This window comes from Hipposideros armiger, unplaced genomic scaffold (genome assembly GCF_001890085.2).
Source record: "Hipposideros armiger isolate ML-2016 unplaced genomic scaffold, ASM189008v1 scaffold_28, whole genome shotgun sequence".
NCBI lineage: Eukaryota > Metazoa > Chordata > Mammalia > Chiroptera > Hipposideridae > Hipposideros > Hipposideros armiger.
Genome location: NW_017731378.1, coordinates 5,237,985 through 5,254,591, shown reverse-complemented (window position 1 = coordinate 5,254,591; position 16,607 = coordinate 5,237,985). Strand labels below are relative to the sequence as shown.

The 16,607-nt window shown below is 50.9% G+C and overlaps 1 protein-coding gene across 4 annotated transcripts in view; it reads left to right on the top strand.

Annotated features, from left to right (window-relative positions):
• The window catches only part of SH3PXD2A (SH3 and PX domains 2A), a 221,563-nt gene that overhangs the window by 95,943 nt on the left and 109,013 nt on the right, over nucleotides 1-16,607 (top strand). For all 4 annotated transcript variants that reach the window (XM_019636363.1, XM_019636362.1, XM_019636361.1 and 1 more), the window contains one exon: nucleotides 11,337-11,413. In XM_019636363.1, the coding sequence (XP_019491908.1) occupies nucleotides 11,337-11,413 (77 nt within the window). The remainder of the gene's footprint in view (nucleotides 1-11,336; nucleotides 11,414-16,607) is intronic.

Sequence of the window (16,607 nt, the reverse complement as noted above, 5' to 3'; positions counted from 1 at the left end):
GGCTCTTCCCTCTGCCTGGAACATTCTTTCCACTTCCCTTTGCCTGGCTCATTCCTACCTGTACCCCTGCCCCCGCCCCCCACTGTGGGCCATGCCACAGGGAGAGGCTGCCTGGAAGCTCTGCCCAGCGTCCCACAGTCCCCTTTCCTGAGGGCAGCCTCCCCAGGCAGGAAAGGAGCTGAGACTGCACTGGCTGAATAGGGCCCTTTATTCCCAGCCTCCCACAGGGAGGGTGCCGAACCACTGCCCACCACACCCGCCATCCCCACACCCACACAGAGTGGGGACAGCCTGGCCCTGATGCCGGCTCTGAGTTAACCACACTCTCTGGCCCCGTTCTGTCTGGGTCCTGGAGGGCGAGTCCGTCTCTGCCACAGCCCCGCTCTGAGCCAGCAGCCCAGCATGTGTGGGGTGAGCTACAGTGCTACTCCCCTCGGGCGGGGGGGGGTGTATGTATAAATGAGGGAGACAGTCTAGGGCAAGAGCGTGTCCACACACACACACACACACACACACACACACACACGCACACTCACATTTATCTATCCATTCAGTAAATGTCAGCGCAGGGCCTCATGTGCCCATCCTTGTGCTGGGCCCTAAGGATACAATAGCAAACAAGACATCATATAAGGTATAAGACCTCATATAGAGAGGCAGGATCATCCCAAATTATGGTGAATTCTAGGAGGGAAACAATCAAGGCCTGGAGAGAGTGGGGAGCGGCCTCCCTCACTCAGAGTGGCCTGCCTAGGCCTCCCCATGAGGTGACCTGCAGGATGGAAGGCATTAGCCATGCGAAGGGCTGTGGGAAGTACGTCCTGGGAGAGAGGACAGTGTGTACACAGGCCCCGAGGTGGGAAAGAACTGGCTGTGTTTGCGGCACTAATTGAAGCCCATGGCTGGCGTGATGAGCTGAGGTCAGAGAGGGGGAGGCGTCAGCCAGATCCTGCAGGGCCTAGCAGGCCAGGGAAAGGGGTTTAGATTTTATTCTCGGTGCACAGGGAAGTCACTGGAAGGGTTTTAGAAAAAGGTTTCATTTAAAGAATATCATTCTGGCTGCTGGGTGGAACATGGACTAGGAACAGGGGCAGGAGGATTGGGGCAAAACGTCACCACACAGCTCACATGGGCTGTTGGCCAAACATCAAGCAATTGGCCTCACCCTCCCCTATAACAGCAGGCATCTTGTGCCAAACCCCTCCTGTATGCCCAGCACTGTGCCGTGCTTGTCCCATGTGCTGTTTCTAATCCATATTATCCCAGCTCTGTAATCCCACTGGCACAGGAGAAGACCAATGCTCAGGAAGGTTCCTGGACCCAGGACACAGGGTTCTAAAGCCCCGGGGCCTCTCAATTCTGCAGCCCACATACTCTGAACCCACTGCCAGCAGCTGAACGGTCCTAGATTTTGATTTTTTTTTCCCCCTTAACTTTCCCACTGGATTAAGAATAGAAAAAGCACAGCTCAAAGTTGAAATCAGACCCATGTGACAGTGGCCATGCAGGCCAGTGCCCTTAGCCTTTGTCGCTTGTCCCACCATTCGTGCATATATCACACAGGATTTACCAAGCACCTTCCAAGATGTGCTCAGCGCTCAGCACTGTTCAAGCCAGGCTCTGAATGAGACCATAGCCTGTGCCCTAAGGAACCCCAGTGGCATTTGTCCCCAGCTTGGCCACTTCCAGTACTGTTATATTTGATGACAAACCTCTCCCTTCCATACGGCTAAGGGCCACCCCAGAAGTCAACTCCAGTATTCCGTCTGCCTCCCAGAGTCCAGCTGAGCCAGCCCACGTACCCTTCCAATGCACAGTGTCATTGTGGCCAGTGTCATACTCTGATTTGGCGTCTACTGGGAACCCCTGGATGCTGACTACCTTATAAGCAATGTGTAAGACCCTGTCCTGCGCTAGCCTGGCAGCCTGTCATCCAAAGTAGATCTTACAACTAATGAAATCCCTCTGGCCTGTGCTGGGGCTAAAGACCAACCCTGGACATTCACCTGAGCAAAGGAGAACGAGTTGGCTGACTCGGGGGTTTTGTTTCTGTTCACACTGTTCTTCCTAAAGCTAACCCTGTAGGTAGGTATTTACCCCTCGTGTACAGCAATTAATAAATCAAAGCGTGTGCTCACATTTCACAATTAAATGGGACCTCATTTCAGGAATCCAGATTCACTATGCATTTAAATTTGCTGCAACTTGAATCAAATCATAAAGCACGTATTTTTAAATAAGCCTGGAGAAAGTAAGAGGAAATATTACTAAAATCGATAAATGTGCTAGTGCCCCTCGCCTGCAATAGATATCACCCAGTCAGTCTAGAGTTCTAACATCCATGCCAGTTCAGAGGAGCTACCAAACCCCACCTACAAGCTGTTCCTGTGCAGTGAAGTCATCTGGGGTGCAGGCAACGCTCCGTTTCTTGGCCTGGGTGCTGGTTACATAGGTAGGTTCCGTTTGTGAAAATTCATGAAGCTATACAAATGCACGTGTACTTTCCCACATGTATATTTATACTTCATACACACAAAAGAGGATTTTTTTTTTTTAAAGAAATTGTTCTGGTCCCGCAGCTCTATAAAGCTGCTCCAAAAGCCTTCAATTCCATTTGGCTCAGTAGATGTATTAAACGTCTGGTGTGCCAGGACTAAGTGTTTTATCTCTAGCAGATGCCCATAAATCCCACCGGCCCCACAGAGGATGGGGGAATGAAGGATTTTGGTCCTGTAAGCCTGGCTCTGCGCCAGGTATGGGAACCTCCACACCAGGATTTGGAAGACCATTTTCCCCTACTAGATATATGTGAATTGTTACTATACACATGCTTTGCCTACAGGAGGGTTAAGGTTTGGATCTGTGGCAAAACCCCAGTGGAGTTTTGCAAGTCTGTTTCCCTAAGTGTGTGGGAGAGGGGGTGGAGGGTGCCAAATGGGGAGACGCACCTGTATGAGTCATCTAGCGTGCCTCAAGCTGGGTGGATGGAGTGAGGAATCGCTGTTTCTCCGTTGTGTTATACGTTCTCTGCTCTTTGAATTGGGCCAACAGAGGAGCAGCCAGCCCTCAGAGGAGAAGTGCGAGCCATGTGGGAGATACAGTGTTTGGGGGTTGGGGCTCTGAATCAGGAAAAGTTGCTGCAGGCTGTGGGGAGTTAGTATTTGGCCTTGGGTGGGGAAGCCAAGGTGATGGATGGACGCCTGGGAAACACTCAGTGCTTGGATTCCACATGGCCAGCGAGGAGATGGGCAGGGCCAGGTTGTACTTGACCTGGAATTGTCAGCTCATAAGAGATCCCATTGGTTCAAAATTTATTATAGGCTGGACCCTGTGTTAGATGTTTTTATACACAAGTTCATTGACCCCTCACAATAATCCTTTGAGTTAGGCATTATTACACCCATATTGCAGTTTGAGGAAACTGAGGTTTAAATAGATTGTAACCCGTCTCATGTCACACAGCGTCCATGGCAGAACCAGATGTACTAGTCAGGAGCTTCCTGGTGGAAAGGACTACACCCATCTCAAGCTGGTTTTTTAAACGGGGGGAAACTTATTGGCTCATATAACTGAAAACTTCAGCGTAATAGTTTTAGGCATGGCTGGATCTAGGTGACTACATCATGTGTCTTTCTAGCTCTCAGCCCAGCTTTCTTCTCTGTTGACTTCATTCGCAAACAGGCTTTCCCAGAGATGGGCAAAGATGCTCCCTAGCAACTTGGGGCTTACAGTTTATGAGTTAGCAACTCCTGCCGAAAGAGAGCACTTCTCTTTCTGGTAGTTCCAGCAAAAGTCCCAGGCTGATTCTTATTGGACCAACTTGGGTCATATGCTCGTAACTGGACTGGACTAATTGGTAACCCCAGGAGTTTGCGTGAGATGAGCCCCACTGACATCACACAGACTGAGAATGGAGGAGGGCGCTGTAATAGAAGTGCTGACAGGCACAACCCACAGATGCCTGCCATTCTGGTCTCTAAACCAGAAATGGGGTCTTGGCATGAATCTGGAAGAGAGAGACTCGTGGGAGCCAGAACTCAGGGCATGGAGTCAGGACCCCCTGGGCCACAGATCTTCCCCATCAGGACCATGTCCTTCCAGAACGTGCATGTGCCCTCTACTACAGCCTCAGTATCTAGGCCTCACCCCAGCCCAAACTGCCCCTTCTCTCTATTGGTCTGGGTAAAGGACAAGCAAGGCCAGGTGGTGCAGGTGAGAAGATTGGGTAGCAGAGTGTCATCTGAGCCAGGCACAAGGCTATCGATGGGGGGGTGTCATCTCAGCTCATCAGGGGCTGAGAGCAGGTGAGCAGGTGGCCTGCTGTCCCCAGACTGCAGCAGGTCAGAGCTCTTGAGAGAAAGCTGTGGGAGTAGAAGACTGAAGGAGACTGATTATTCCTTTTCGTCGCCACAGGCACTGCCTGTGTCTTGTTACCCTATCTTATTCTGTTCAGGCTGCTAGAACACAATACCACAGACTGGGTAGGTTATAAAGAACAGAAATTTATTTCTCATAGTTCTGGAGGGTGGAAGCCCGCGATCATGGTGCCAGCATGGTTGGGTGAGGGCCCTCTTCTGGGTTGCAGACGTCTTGCTGTGTCCTCACGTGAGAGAGGAACTAGGGAACTTGTGGTGCCTCTTTTTTAAGAGCACTAGACCCATTCTTGAGGACTCCGCCCTCGTGAGGCCATCGTCACCTCCCAAAAGCCCCACCTCCACATACTGTCACATTGGGCATTAGGATTTCAACAGATGAATTTTGAGGGGAATAAACATTCAGATCGTAGCATACCCCATGAGCATACCTGTCACTTCGGGGCGGGGGGGGGGTTGTTTCTCTAATAACCCTCACATCTTTTCTCTGATTTGTCTGGAAAATTTGTCTCTTCTCTCCTGAGAGCCACATCAGCCAGCAGAGCCAGAGAGGACCCTCTGCCCCCGCACCCTCACATTCACTCAGCTCTCAGATCTCATGGCTTGCCCTCCCCTCTCAGGGTCCAGAGACCCCTGAACCACTCTCTCCACACACTCCCCTGTCTCTCCTGAGGACACAGGCAGCACGTACATTCGTTGTACCCAGCTCCTTGCCAGTTGTTGCCAGGGAGAAAAGGAGGACAGAAAGTCACCCCTGTCCTCAGGGGGATTGCAACCCAGTTAGAAATACAAGACCCCATCAGGTGTCTGCCAGTCCTTTTGTGGACCCCCCCATAACCCGCTGCAGTGGGTCAAATAGAGGCCCCCCAAAAAGTGGCCTCTGCCCCAGAGCCTTGCATGACTGGTTCCTTCTCCTCCTCAAAGTCTCCACTGATATCGGAGAGACTTCTCTGACCACTAACTGAATTCTCCCACTCCCTATGCATGCCCCTTCCCATTACCCTGTTTTATTCTCTTTAGATACGTGGGAGAGACATATATGCATAATCAAGCTACTTACTGGATATGAGATTGTATACTGTATCCCTTCCATGCACACCCCTCCCCACTTAGAAAGTAAACATCTTGATAACAGGGGCTTCATTTGTCTCTTTTGCTGCAGTGGTCCTGGCACTTGAAGCAAGCCCTCTATCAAGACAGTGATGGATGGATGGATGGATGGATGGATGGATGGATGGATGGATGGATGGATGGGTGGGTGGCAGGCATTCAACGTGGCAGAAAAAGCACAGAAGAGGGAGTTATGCAAGGATATGTACATTCACACGTAGATGCTGTGACTCTTGGAGAGGAGACGCTGCCAAGAGTAGGTCAGCCAGGACAGACCAAAAAAGAGGTCCCAAGGCCAGCCCTCTCCTATTACCCCTGTAGTCAATGCCCTCTTATCACTCCTGTACAGTGGTGCTTGCCCATTTGTAAGAACAGGTACCTAGTTCATGGAGGTTTCTACAGACCTTTCTCGGGAAGGGGTTTTCCTGGCTAGTGGTGCTGTGTCTAGTGTTTCTGTTCTTCCTGAGTCCCTGGTCCCCTGACTTCTGCTCAAGGAAACCCACGGATACCACATTTCATAATGAGGACCTGGAGGCTGTGGTGGGCTTAGGGGTTTAACGGCTCTCAGAAACTTATCTTTTCTTTATCCACTTCTCTCTATCAATGAGAAGGAGCTGTGTCCTCATCTCTCACCTTCTTGAAATAATTCATTCACTAGAAGGCAATGCCAACTACTAAGACCCATCAGATGCCACTAAGATGCCTTATTAAGTGTCTTGTATCCTGGGAAGGAGGGAGAAACACCTCTGCCACCCAAGCTTGTGAAGTTTCTTGAGTCAGTGCCCCACAAGTGTGTCCTGTCCCAGAGTGGACACTTGTGCTGAGAAGGTCAGGCTAGATTTGGGGGTAGGACAAAGATCAACGTCCCCCAGGTGATGCCCACCCACTGTGATGGTGAGCACCCCCCTGATCCAAGGGGGGGGGGGAGAGATGGGAGAAAGGAGCCAGAGGAAGGGTCCTTTAAAGGATGGGAGGTTTGCTCTCTCGGGAGCTCTTTCTCACCTAGTCCACTAGACACTGGACCCCCTCTCCTTCACTGCTTTGTTGGTCTATTAATCCTTTCACTCTCATTCACCCATTCGTGCCCATCCATTCACTCCACCAGTCATTCATTCACTTGTATCTGATAGGCAGAGACCTGCCTGTACACCATGCATCATGGCATATCGCATCCCCCCATGGTTATTGCTTGCTTAATTCTCAGTCAGCCCCCCACATAGCTGTTCCCCAGACTTCAGCACAGAGCCTGGCATGGAGAAGATGTTAAGAATACCCCCATCAGGCTGGCCGAGTGGCTCAGTTGGTTAAGAGCTCGCTCAAGAGTGCGAGCTCTGAGCAACAGCGGTTCGATTCCCAGCCCAAGCTGAGCTGCCAACAGGTGACAGGATGGCTCAGCTAAAAAAAAAAGAATACCCCCATCACACACACCATGACATCCTAAGTCCTCACCATGGCTGTCAAGGTGAGATGTGAGATCAAAGAATTCTCTGGATTCGTTGCCTTCCTTCTCCCCTCACTATCTGAGTCCAAAACCCCAGGTTGAAATGCCAACTCAGCTGTTTAATAGCTGTGTGACTTTGGACAAGTCCTTCAACCTTTCTGAGCCACTGTCTCCTCCTGGGCAAAGTGGGGATAATAAAGTACTTTCTTTAAAGTCATGAGGACTAAGGAGAGCACCAAATGAAGAGCTCTTAGCATGTGCCTGGCATGGAGTCAGCACTTACCGACTATTACCACATGTCTCATTCCTCCGCTTCTCTCAATTCCATCACCCCCACTAAATACATCTTAGGACTTCTGGAGGACCAGTTGTGGAGCCCCAGCCCTTTGGTTTGCTGATGAGAATGCAGAGGCCCCAGGGGAGGAGGGACCTGCCTCAAGGTCACACAGCCAGCCTATGACCCAGGCAGGACTTGAGTCCAGGACTCCGGCCGGCCAAGGCCCCAGCTCCTTTTGCTGGTCGCACCTTCTAAGCCCAACCCAAAGTGACAGGAAGAAGAGCCTCTATTTACATGCGTGGCAGCTTTCTTCTCGGCGCTCAGGAATGAGATAAGTCCTGAGGTCTGTTTCGTGCCCCGTGTGTAATCTTCCTTATGATGCTTTTCATGTTTCTGGAGCAGTGTCTGCACGGCTTTGAAGGCTGGCAGGAGCCTGGCCTCGCCGTACACGGGCTGAATTACATTTACAAGCGGCCTTTAATGCCCTGTGGTCTCGGCTTCCTTAATGGGGATTTTCCTCCTTCTTTTTCTCTCTCTCCCTTTTAATATGGTCACTGGCTTGGCTTTCGGAGTGTGGTTTGGATTCCTCACAGAGACGCCAAGGCTGTAGAATCCCTTCCAGATCTTCCCTCCGTCTCCCTCTCCTACCCCTGCTGCCTGTGCCAAAGCCCCAAGAAAAGAAAACGTTGCTCCTGTCAGGATTTCAGCAGGAAAGAGAGAAGCCCTGTTGGGATTCCAAAAAATCAACCGGGAAATGGCTTGTACAGAAACTCTCCCCTGACTTTGCACCAGAACCACAGACCCACGAGCCTTGTGGAGGGGATGGAAGGGGTCCAGCGCAGAGGCATGGCCGCCTCACTTGCAGAGGGGGGCTCAAGGGGCAAGGTGGAGGTCCTGTGCCAGCTGGGGTGAAAAGCCCTCCCACCTATGTCTCCACCTCACCCACCCCCATCCCTTTCTTCTCCGAACCTTCTGCACCGTCTAGAGGCCTTCATTGTTCTTTAACATTTGGGGGTTTTTTGCTAGTTCCAGCTCTGCAAATGGATCAGGTCCTACCTGATCTATTCATCTCTATCTGTACCTGTATATCTCGACATACCAAACTCAGTCAGAGGTTTGGTCAACCTTGAGATGGGGCCTGGGAGGGGGACCTAGTTTGTCTCCCCATCTCCCTTCTTTTTGTCCTCCCACAGGATGAAAAAGGGCAGGAGTGCAATTTTTGGAGAATGGATAAGTCGCATTTTATCTCCTTTCAAAAGGGACATGTGCAGAGCCAGCTGTGTGGGCCCTGGTCCCTGCTGTGGTCTCTTCTTTGGTTTCCTCTGCTGCTTTGATGAGTCCCTTCAGGTTCCTGCGAGATACCTACCGCTCGACCGCTGGTGCCATTGGGCCTGGGGGAGCTCCAGCTCCTGATGGGTAACTGGCTCAGGTCAAAGGCTCAGAAACCCAGCACCAGGGCTGCCTGTCATTTTGTCAGTCCTGAGAGCAGGTATCCTCACACCATGCATTTGTGTTTACCCGCCGTCCCCATGGCTGCACACATATGCTACTGCAACATGCAGGCCATAAAGCGACAGGCAACCAAAAAAGGGCAGGAGTCAAAGAGGCCAGGAATACCAAATCTGTGACATCTTCCCCCAAGGAAAAGCGGCCGTCTCCAGTGTCTTGATAAATCATGTTTTATCTCCTTTCAAAAGGAGCACGTGGTGGAGCCGATTCATCTGGATGACATTGTCCGGTCTGCACTGTGTCATCCCTCTGACAGGGAGGTGGCCCCTCTGCTGGGCCGCAGAGAGAACGGGAGGAAGGAGAGCTTGAGGGAGAGTCTGGGAGAGGAAAGTCAGTGGACTGGCAGGTACCTGGTGGGCGTCCGCTGTGTGCAAAGCCTTGCGCTAAGTGGAGCGTACGGAGCCAAGAGGAGGCAGGAGCTGCAGATCGTGGCCTCCCGTTCACACCATGTGTGGAGAGATGAGAGACACGAACGAGGAGCAAGTCACACATGACATAAGTTAGGCGTTCCACTGGAGCAGGCTGGTGACCGGTACCTGCGGTGACAGGGAAGTCAGGGATGGCTGTAGCAGCCGCTGTCAGTGCCCCCCAGGTCCCCTTACCATTCACCTCTACCTGCCACAGGGAACAACTGGGGGCTTTGTTCTAGCCACAGCGGGGCACACTCGGCCAGAGCTGCCAGAGAGTTAATGCTCTCAGAAGCTCAACGACAAGCAGGTTGGTGGGTAAATACCCATGAGCCTCCTCGTCCTTGGTTGGAATACCTCTGTGGTGTGGTCTGCATTATCGCCCAGAGTCCCCCAGCAGAACTGTACTCTGGAGGCCCACAGTGATTAACTGGCTCTATACTACTTCTTCCCTTCCCTGCCTGCCTTCCGTATTCCCCTACCGGCGCATCCCAGAAACACCTCCCAAATAAACGACTTGCACTGGACTCCTTGTCTCTGGGTCTGCTTCTGGGGAAATAACCTAAACCAAGGCAATGCCGTTCTTAGTACTTCATTTGGAACTTGACCGAGGAAGCTTAAGTGCATTAACATGCAGTCTACATATATGTTCATATGCAATGGCAGTAATCTCAATTAGAACTCCTTTAATGCAAGTGATGAAAAATCCATCCGCAACCAAAGTTAAAAAATTAATTTTATTGTTTTATACAAGTAAAGTACCAGGTAGACCCTGAGTTCAGGAATAGCTATATCCAGGTGCTCAAACGATGTCGAAGGAACTTGCCCTTCACCATCTCTTGGCTCTGCTTTTCAATCATTCAAGAAATATATATTGAACACCTACCTCGTGCCAGGCACAAATCCTTTCTCTCCACTGGTTTCCTTGTCAAGCAGGAATAAAGATGGCCACTAGAAGCTCCACACTTTCATCCTGCCAGTTGCTATGGGAGAAAGAGGGCACCAGCAGAGAAGTCTCAGAGCTGATCCTCATTGGCCCAGATCGGGTTCCTTGCCCATCTCTGTGCCAGTTACTGGGGCTCTGGTGTTCTAGGTGAGGTCCCAGGCCTACCCTTGTTGCCAGGGGTGTGGTTCACCCCATCTGAACCACAAGAACTAGGAATAGAACAGGGGGGCTCTCCAGAGGGAAGCCAGGTGGACTTGGACAACTGATGCCTGTTGTAGCTATGAGGTGAGCAGTTTGCAGTGTACTGGGCTCTGTGGACCTTAAGATGAGTCAGGCCCCTGGTAGAAGGAGACTCACAAATAGCTGGAACGCACAGCAGAATGTGGCAGGGGCCTTAGGAGTGAACAAAGCATGTGGATATTCTGGCAAGATGGAGATTACTCCCAGCTTGACCAATCAAGGAAGGCCTCTGAAAAGGGCTTTGGCCCTAGACGTTGACGGCCACTGGGCACAGAAATGTCAGCTGTGTTAGGCTTTGAATGTCAGACCAAAGAGTTCAGATTCTAAATTTAACCAACTGTAAAAGGACTATGCATTGATTGTTTTGTTATAATTGAATTCGCCTAGCTCAGAGGAGACTGCTGAGAAGGTTTGAGGGGCTAGTATTTCCCATAAGCCTTGCCCATACCTGTAGAAGGGTATACCAGCCAAGCAGTGCAGTGGCCCAGACGGCTGGAGGCTGTAAGTACAGAGAAGATGGGGAACAGTCAGGCTGGAACAGCCAGGCTCCCTGGGCATTGGCCTGTGCCTGCCCTGGAAATAGCCACCCACCTAAACTAAGAATAGGAATTCCTGCCTTGTTGGCAGGAACAAATGCCGATTTCTCAAGGAGGGATGGGCCTGAAAACAAAACACAGGGTGTGGGTTGGGCCCACATCCTTTGTATTTGTTTGTGAGGCCACTTGGGAGCCATGCCCACGTATGGGCATTGATCTTGCCATTAGACCCAGACAAGGTGACCTGGACAAGATGGCAGCCTTCGGGGCTCCTAATCCACCAGAGAGGTCCTGGGCCCTCAGCCTTAGGCACCTCCTGCCCCCTGAAAGAGGTGACTGTTCCTCTCTTGTTTCCTTGACAATGGGCAGAGGTGGTGGCACTTGGTGACCAGCTAAGATGCTGAGAAGCCAAGGGAGGGGACCGAGAGGATTGGGATCCCAGATCCCTATGGCACCTTTACCTAGAATCACCCAGCTCACGAGCATCTCTCTTCCAGGAAAAATCCTCTTCCGGAGAAGCCACATCCGGGATGTAGCTGTGAAGAGGCTGAAGCCCATCGATGAGTACTGCCGGGTAAGGCTGTCTGGGGTTGTGGGAGGGGCCACTCCACCTACTGGAGTCTGTCCATCTGTGAAGGACGGCTGTCTATACGAAACCCTCTGCTGTGGTTTAGCAGATGCATCCTGAGGCCTGCTGTTGCCTGGCCAGAGGGCATGGGGATGGGTGTCCCTCGGAGAGAGGCCATCCCCTGACTAGGCCACCCTCTAGGGCATGAGAGCCTCGGGCTCACAGCTGAGCCTCTACTCCTTTCAGGACATGTCCATATTTATAAAACGCTGTTTCAAATTACTTCCACTGGCTTGGGAGCTCAGTTAAGGGGCTTCCTACTGAAGGGATTCCATAGGTGGCATTTTTCTGGACACAGAAGAACTGTTGGTTTGAATTCTGTTTGGGATGTTGTTGGTATTGGTTCTGAATTCAAGAGCACTCAAAATGCATATTTGTTTACAGAAGTCTTGATAGTTACAGGTGTTCATGTAAACATCTTTATAAATACAAGTGCTCACACACATACACGCACAAAGCACGTGTACCCACATGCATTAAAACAGCCAAAGCCGAAGAACAGATGGGACCATGACAGCAATGTCTTGAAACAGGGCCCGTTTGTCTTTCTACTTCAGTTATAGCCTAAGACCCCTGCAGTGAGAATGCGAGGCCTTGGCACATGGCCTCTGGGTGGTTTGAACCCCTCACTAGCTTCATGAACTTGGGCAAGTTACTTAACTTCCTGGAGCCTCTGTTTCCACATTTGCACCTTAGGGAGGAGACCAGTACCTCCGCAGAAGGTAGTCGTGAGGATGAAATGAACTGACAGATATAAGGCAACAGCATGTAGTGTCTGGTGCAGAGGAAGCATTCAGTAGATGCCACCTTTTTGTTATTATTATTACAAGTCGGAAATAATTTAATGTTACCACTGGGCACCTCTGGCTTTAATGGAGATGGAATTTCTTAGTTAAATGAAACCAACTTTGGAGTCTAACTCAGGAATCTTGAGAATTGGCAAGTGGGATAATGTTTTGTTGCAAGCGCTGGTATTAGAGTAGGAGAGCTGGAGTCGGATCCCAGTGCCTCGCCTACTAGCACTGTGACTTTGGAAAAGTTGCTTTACCTCTCTGAACCCCAGTTTCTTCATCTGTAAAAACAACTATTTCACAGAGTTCTTGAAAGGGGATTGAGGAAGAGAACGTACATCACAGAGTTTGTCACCTCTGTGAAGTGCTCTGTCCCTACACAGAGTTGTTACCTTAAGGTCCCTTTCTGCGCTCTATTTTATAATTCTGAGTCACTATGCTTGACAATAAAGATGTTTGAATAAAAATCAAGTTGCTAAATGTATTAACTGGCGTTCCCTAGCCTGTAGGAAGACAAATACTCCCATCTGCTCGCCAATAACCTAAGTCTGAATTTCGTGACTATGCAGATTATACTGGTCACATTTTCTGCCTTAACCTAAAAGGATGCCCTGATGATGAATTCCCTTAAACCAGAAGCTCCCTTTCTTCAGATCAATACAGGCAGACCTCAGAGATACTGCAAATTCGGCTCCAGACCACCACAATAAAGTGAGCGGTAATCTTTTTGCTGGTGAAGGGTCTTGCCTTCAATTTGTAAAAAATGCACCGTCGATGACGAAGCATGATTAAATGAGGTGTGCATGTATTCATTTTTCTCTTTAAAGGGCATTTGCCATTTCCAGTTAAATTGATGGCTGCAGCCTGAGCTTTTATTTCTCTTTATTCCTTTCCTAAGAAGTTAAATAAATGGGCAAAGCTAATGGAGGATGGGGCAAAGGGTGGGAGGAGGTGTCTTCCCTTTGGGATTAATAGCTCACATCAGCTTCGGTCTCCTTGGGCTGGGGGAGCCCAGGCTTCTGCACTTGGTCTTTGTGGAAATGCCACCTCCTAGATCATCTAGAGGGAGGAAACCAATAACATCTTATCTCCTGGGTTCAGGCTTTGAACAGGACTGCTGAATCGGGCGGGATGAGATGCAGGAGGGCTCTGGGGCCCCAGGGATGCTGCAGGTGGCTGGGGGAGCCATTTAAGTGGGGTCTGCAAGAGGAGGGGCCTCCTAACCTAATTAGCGCAGCTGAGAAGGCTCAGAGCCAGGCAACAGGCAGTGGGGAGCAATGTCATAGGTTCACCAAGCAGCCAGACTTCTCACAGGCTGTAATTTACTCTGAGAATGGCGGGGGGGGTGGGGCCGTGCAGAAGTGACCTTTAATTCTCTTGAACTAGAAAGCTGGGATCTGTGGTCTGATTGTCTGAGACCTTAGAATGACCTTGTAATGGTCATTAGGGCCAAGGCAGCAGCAGTCCATGGTCACTGCCACCCAGTGTTGCACTTCACAGATCTGCCATTCGTAAGTCCAATCTATGGCCACTCGGAATCCAAAGTTTCCCTCAACGTCACTGTTCCCCACAGCGAAGTCCATAGTCAGTGCCATGTGCAGTCCGCTCCATGGCCAGCCCTTCACTCGTCTATGCTTATCCTTGGGCACGCTGCTTAGAATTTCTGGGCTTTTATTCCCAGTACCCTGCATATGCAGCTCTGCTTGTCTGCCCAACATCTTCCCTAGACGGCATGAGCTCGGAATCCGGGATTTGCTGGGGATTCAAACGCACCCAAAGTTGTGAAACTGGCTGTGTGCACAGAGCAGCCAGCTTCTCTGCCAGGACTCAGACGTGGAAAGTCTGACCGTGCGGTGGACCTCCCCAGACTTCGAGCTCCCTGCCCTCGCCAGCCAGCCAGTGCCTCTGCCTAATGGGGGTTTCACAGCCCACATCTCAGTGTTAATTTTAAACATATATGGAGCAGATTGGATGAGCGTCACGGAAAATTTACCGAGAGCCAGCCACTGATTGCTTTATGTGGCACTTGAGGGTCGGGTGTCTATCAAGAGGGGTTCCAAAGGCATTTCTTTAACTCCATAAATTAATTTAATGGGCAACATGGTTATGCGGTTAATATTTAATGGTTCCATGGCCTCAACAAGTTGAAAACTTTTATCTCACTAACAAGCGTGAGCAATACTTTAGGGGCTCAGACTAACAATTTTATAAGTGACTCCATTTACCCTGTTCCTGCCTGTGAAATACATGTTGGCAGTATTTGTCTAGGGGATAATATAAATATCCTGGGGAGGGGAGGAGTGGGGGTGAGAGTGTTTGAGAATGATCAACTCCCCCTTTGCCATATTAATGACGTTTATACAGGTCTCTAATTCCTGGTGGGTGCGACTAGAATTTTTTTGCTGCCCCCAAAACTGAGCTTGTTTCTACTATTCTGCTGCAGCCGATAGACGTGCTTTCAGGATCAACGGTTTTCTTTGTGGGAGGGATATGAGGGGTTGGCTGTAGTTAGCCTGGAGAGGGGACTCCAAGCCCAACAAGGCGGTCGGCCTGGAAGGGGTAAGGATCCCCCCACACGACCCCCTGGCTCTCATGGGCTCATTCATTTATATCCCCACTTCCCAGATTCGAATGCTGAGCTTATTACTTGTGGTGGTTCTGAGTCCCAGGTTTGCTCCCTCCCACCGTGGGAATTGTCCCCCGTGGCCCATCATTTCTCATTAATAAAGAGAAAGGTTCACGTTGCAACCGAAACAGCCTCCCTCAGGAAGCAACAAGGCTCCCTGCATGCTCAGCCCTGGACAGCAGAGGCACCGTGTCCTTGTGGCCCTCGTTCTGAGGGCGGGCCTGGTCAGGACCGACGCTGATGGGGGAGACTGAGGCAGAGAGCCAAGACTGATGTGCCCATGCCTACCCAGTGGTCTGCTCCTCTGGGGGAATCCAGCTGGTAGCATCTCTCCATCTGCTCTGGTCCAAACAGACCCAGGGAAAGGCGTTTCCAGCCTGAGAGAAGCTGATTGTGTCCCTTTCTCCTCAAGACCCTCAGAGGAGCCCCATTGCTCATAAGACCCTTAGGTGGCTCAGCCGGGCCATCTTTGGGTGCTTCCAAGTGCTGCTTGGGCCTCAACTCTCACCCCTCTCATCCACGCCCTGTGGTCCAGTCTACTGGAAGTGTAGCCATTCCCGACCAGCCAGACTCCCTTAGGCTTCTGCCGCTTGGCCTATGGTAGCCCCTTGCCTGGGGACCATACAGCTCCCCCAGTGCTCCTCCCAGAAGCCTCCAGGACTCCCTGGGAAAAGCTGACCACCCCTGCTCTTCCACTCCAGAGAAAGCCCTGTGTGTGCCTCCATGTTACATATTTATCCTCCGCAGGAGGGTAATTTCTGTGTGTCCGTCTTCTCCAGACCAGGAGCTCCTCCTGGAAGGCCACCTCTGTTATCTCTGTGTCTTCACTAACCAGCAAAAAGCCTGGCCCCACATGGGTGTCCAGCCAGTATCTGATGATAAGATCCAAAGATCACGCATAAACAGGAAACCTCTGAGGAGAGTGACATGTCCTCAAGGCCCTACTGTGCTAGGATCCCTTGTGAAATGGCTTAAACGGCAACTGCAAGATAGACACTTTTTTTCCATTTCAAAAGGATTTGCTGCCTACATCCTTCAAAACTCTTGTGTTGGAAATACTCTGATTTACAGAAGTTCGGTGAGCCCCAGCTTCCTAGAAGGTGATCAGGGAGGATAGAGGCAGCCCCAGGGGTGAGGATGGGAGCCAATAGCGGGACGCCGAATGGGCGGGACTCCAGCCCCGCACCCCACCCCCACCCCACCTAGAGTCGCTGGGCTTTTACCTATGAGATTTCCATTGATTAGAAACCAAAATGATGCTGCTAAAAAGAGGAAAATGTTTGATCCTGAGTAAAGAGCAGGGCGCCTATGGTTGTTTTGTCAAATGCAGAGCTTTGCTTTTTGTCTTGGGATAGGCATTACCCAGAGCAGTGGGCTTTGTGGGGAAGGGGGAGGTCATTTCAAAGCAGAGGGCCTGGGCACAGCCTATCTGGGTCCCCCCTCCCATGCCACTTGCACTTGCAAAGACCAGGCTCCGGTTTGCTATAGCTGGGTGGAAGCCTCAGAGACACACAGTGCGGCCACCCTCTCTCCCTTATCTAAATCTTTGCCACCTGGAATGACGGCATGGTGCCAAGTGGTGGCCCATGTCACTGGCTCCCAGAAAATGGTCTTAGGGTCCAGGAGCTGGAAACTGCAGGACAGGTTAGAACTGGGGCAGGGGTCACTGGAAGTACTGGTTGATGGCAAAACCTGGATGCTTCTTTAGCCCCTTTCCCAGTCC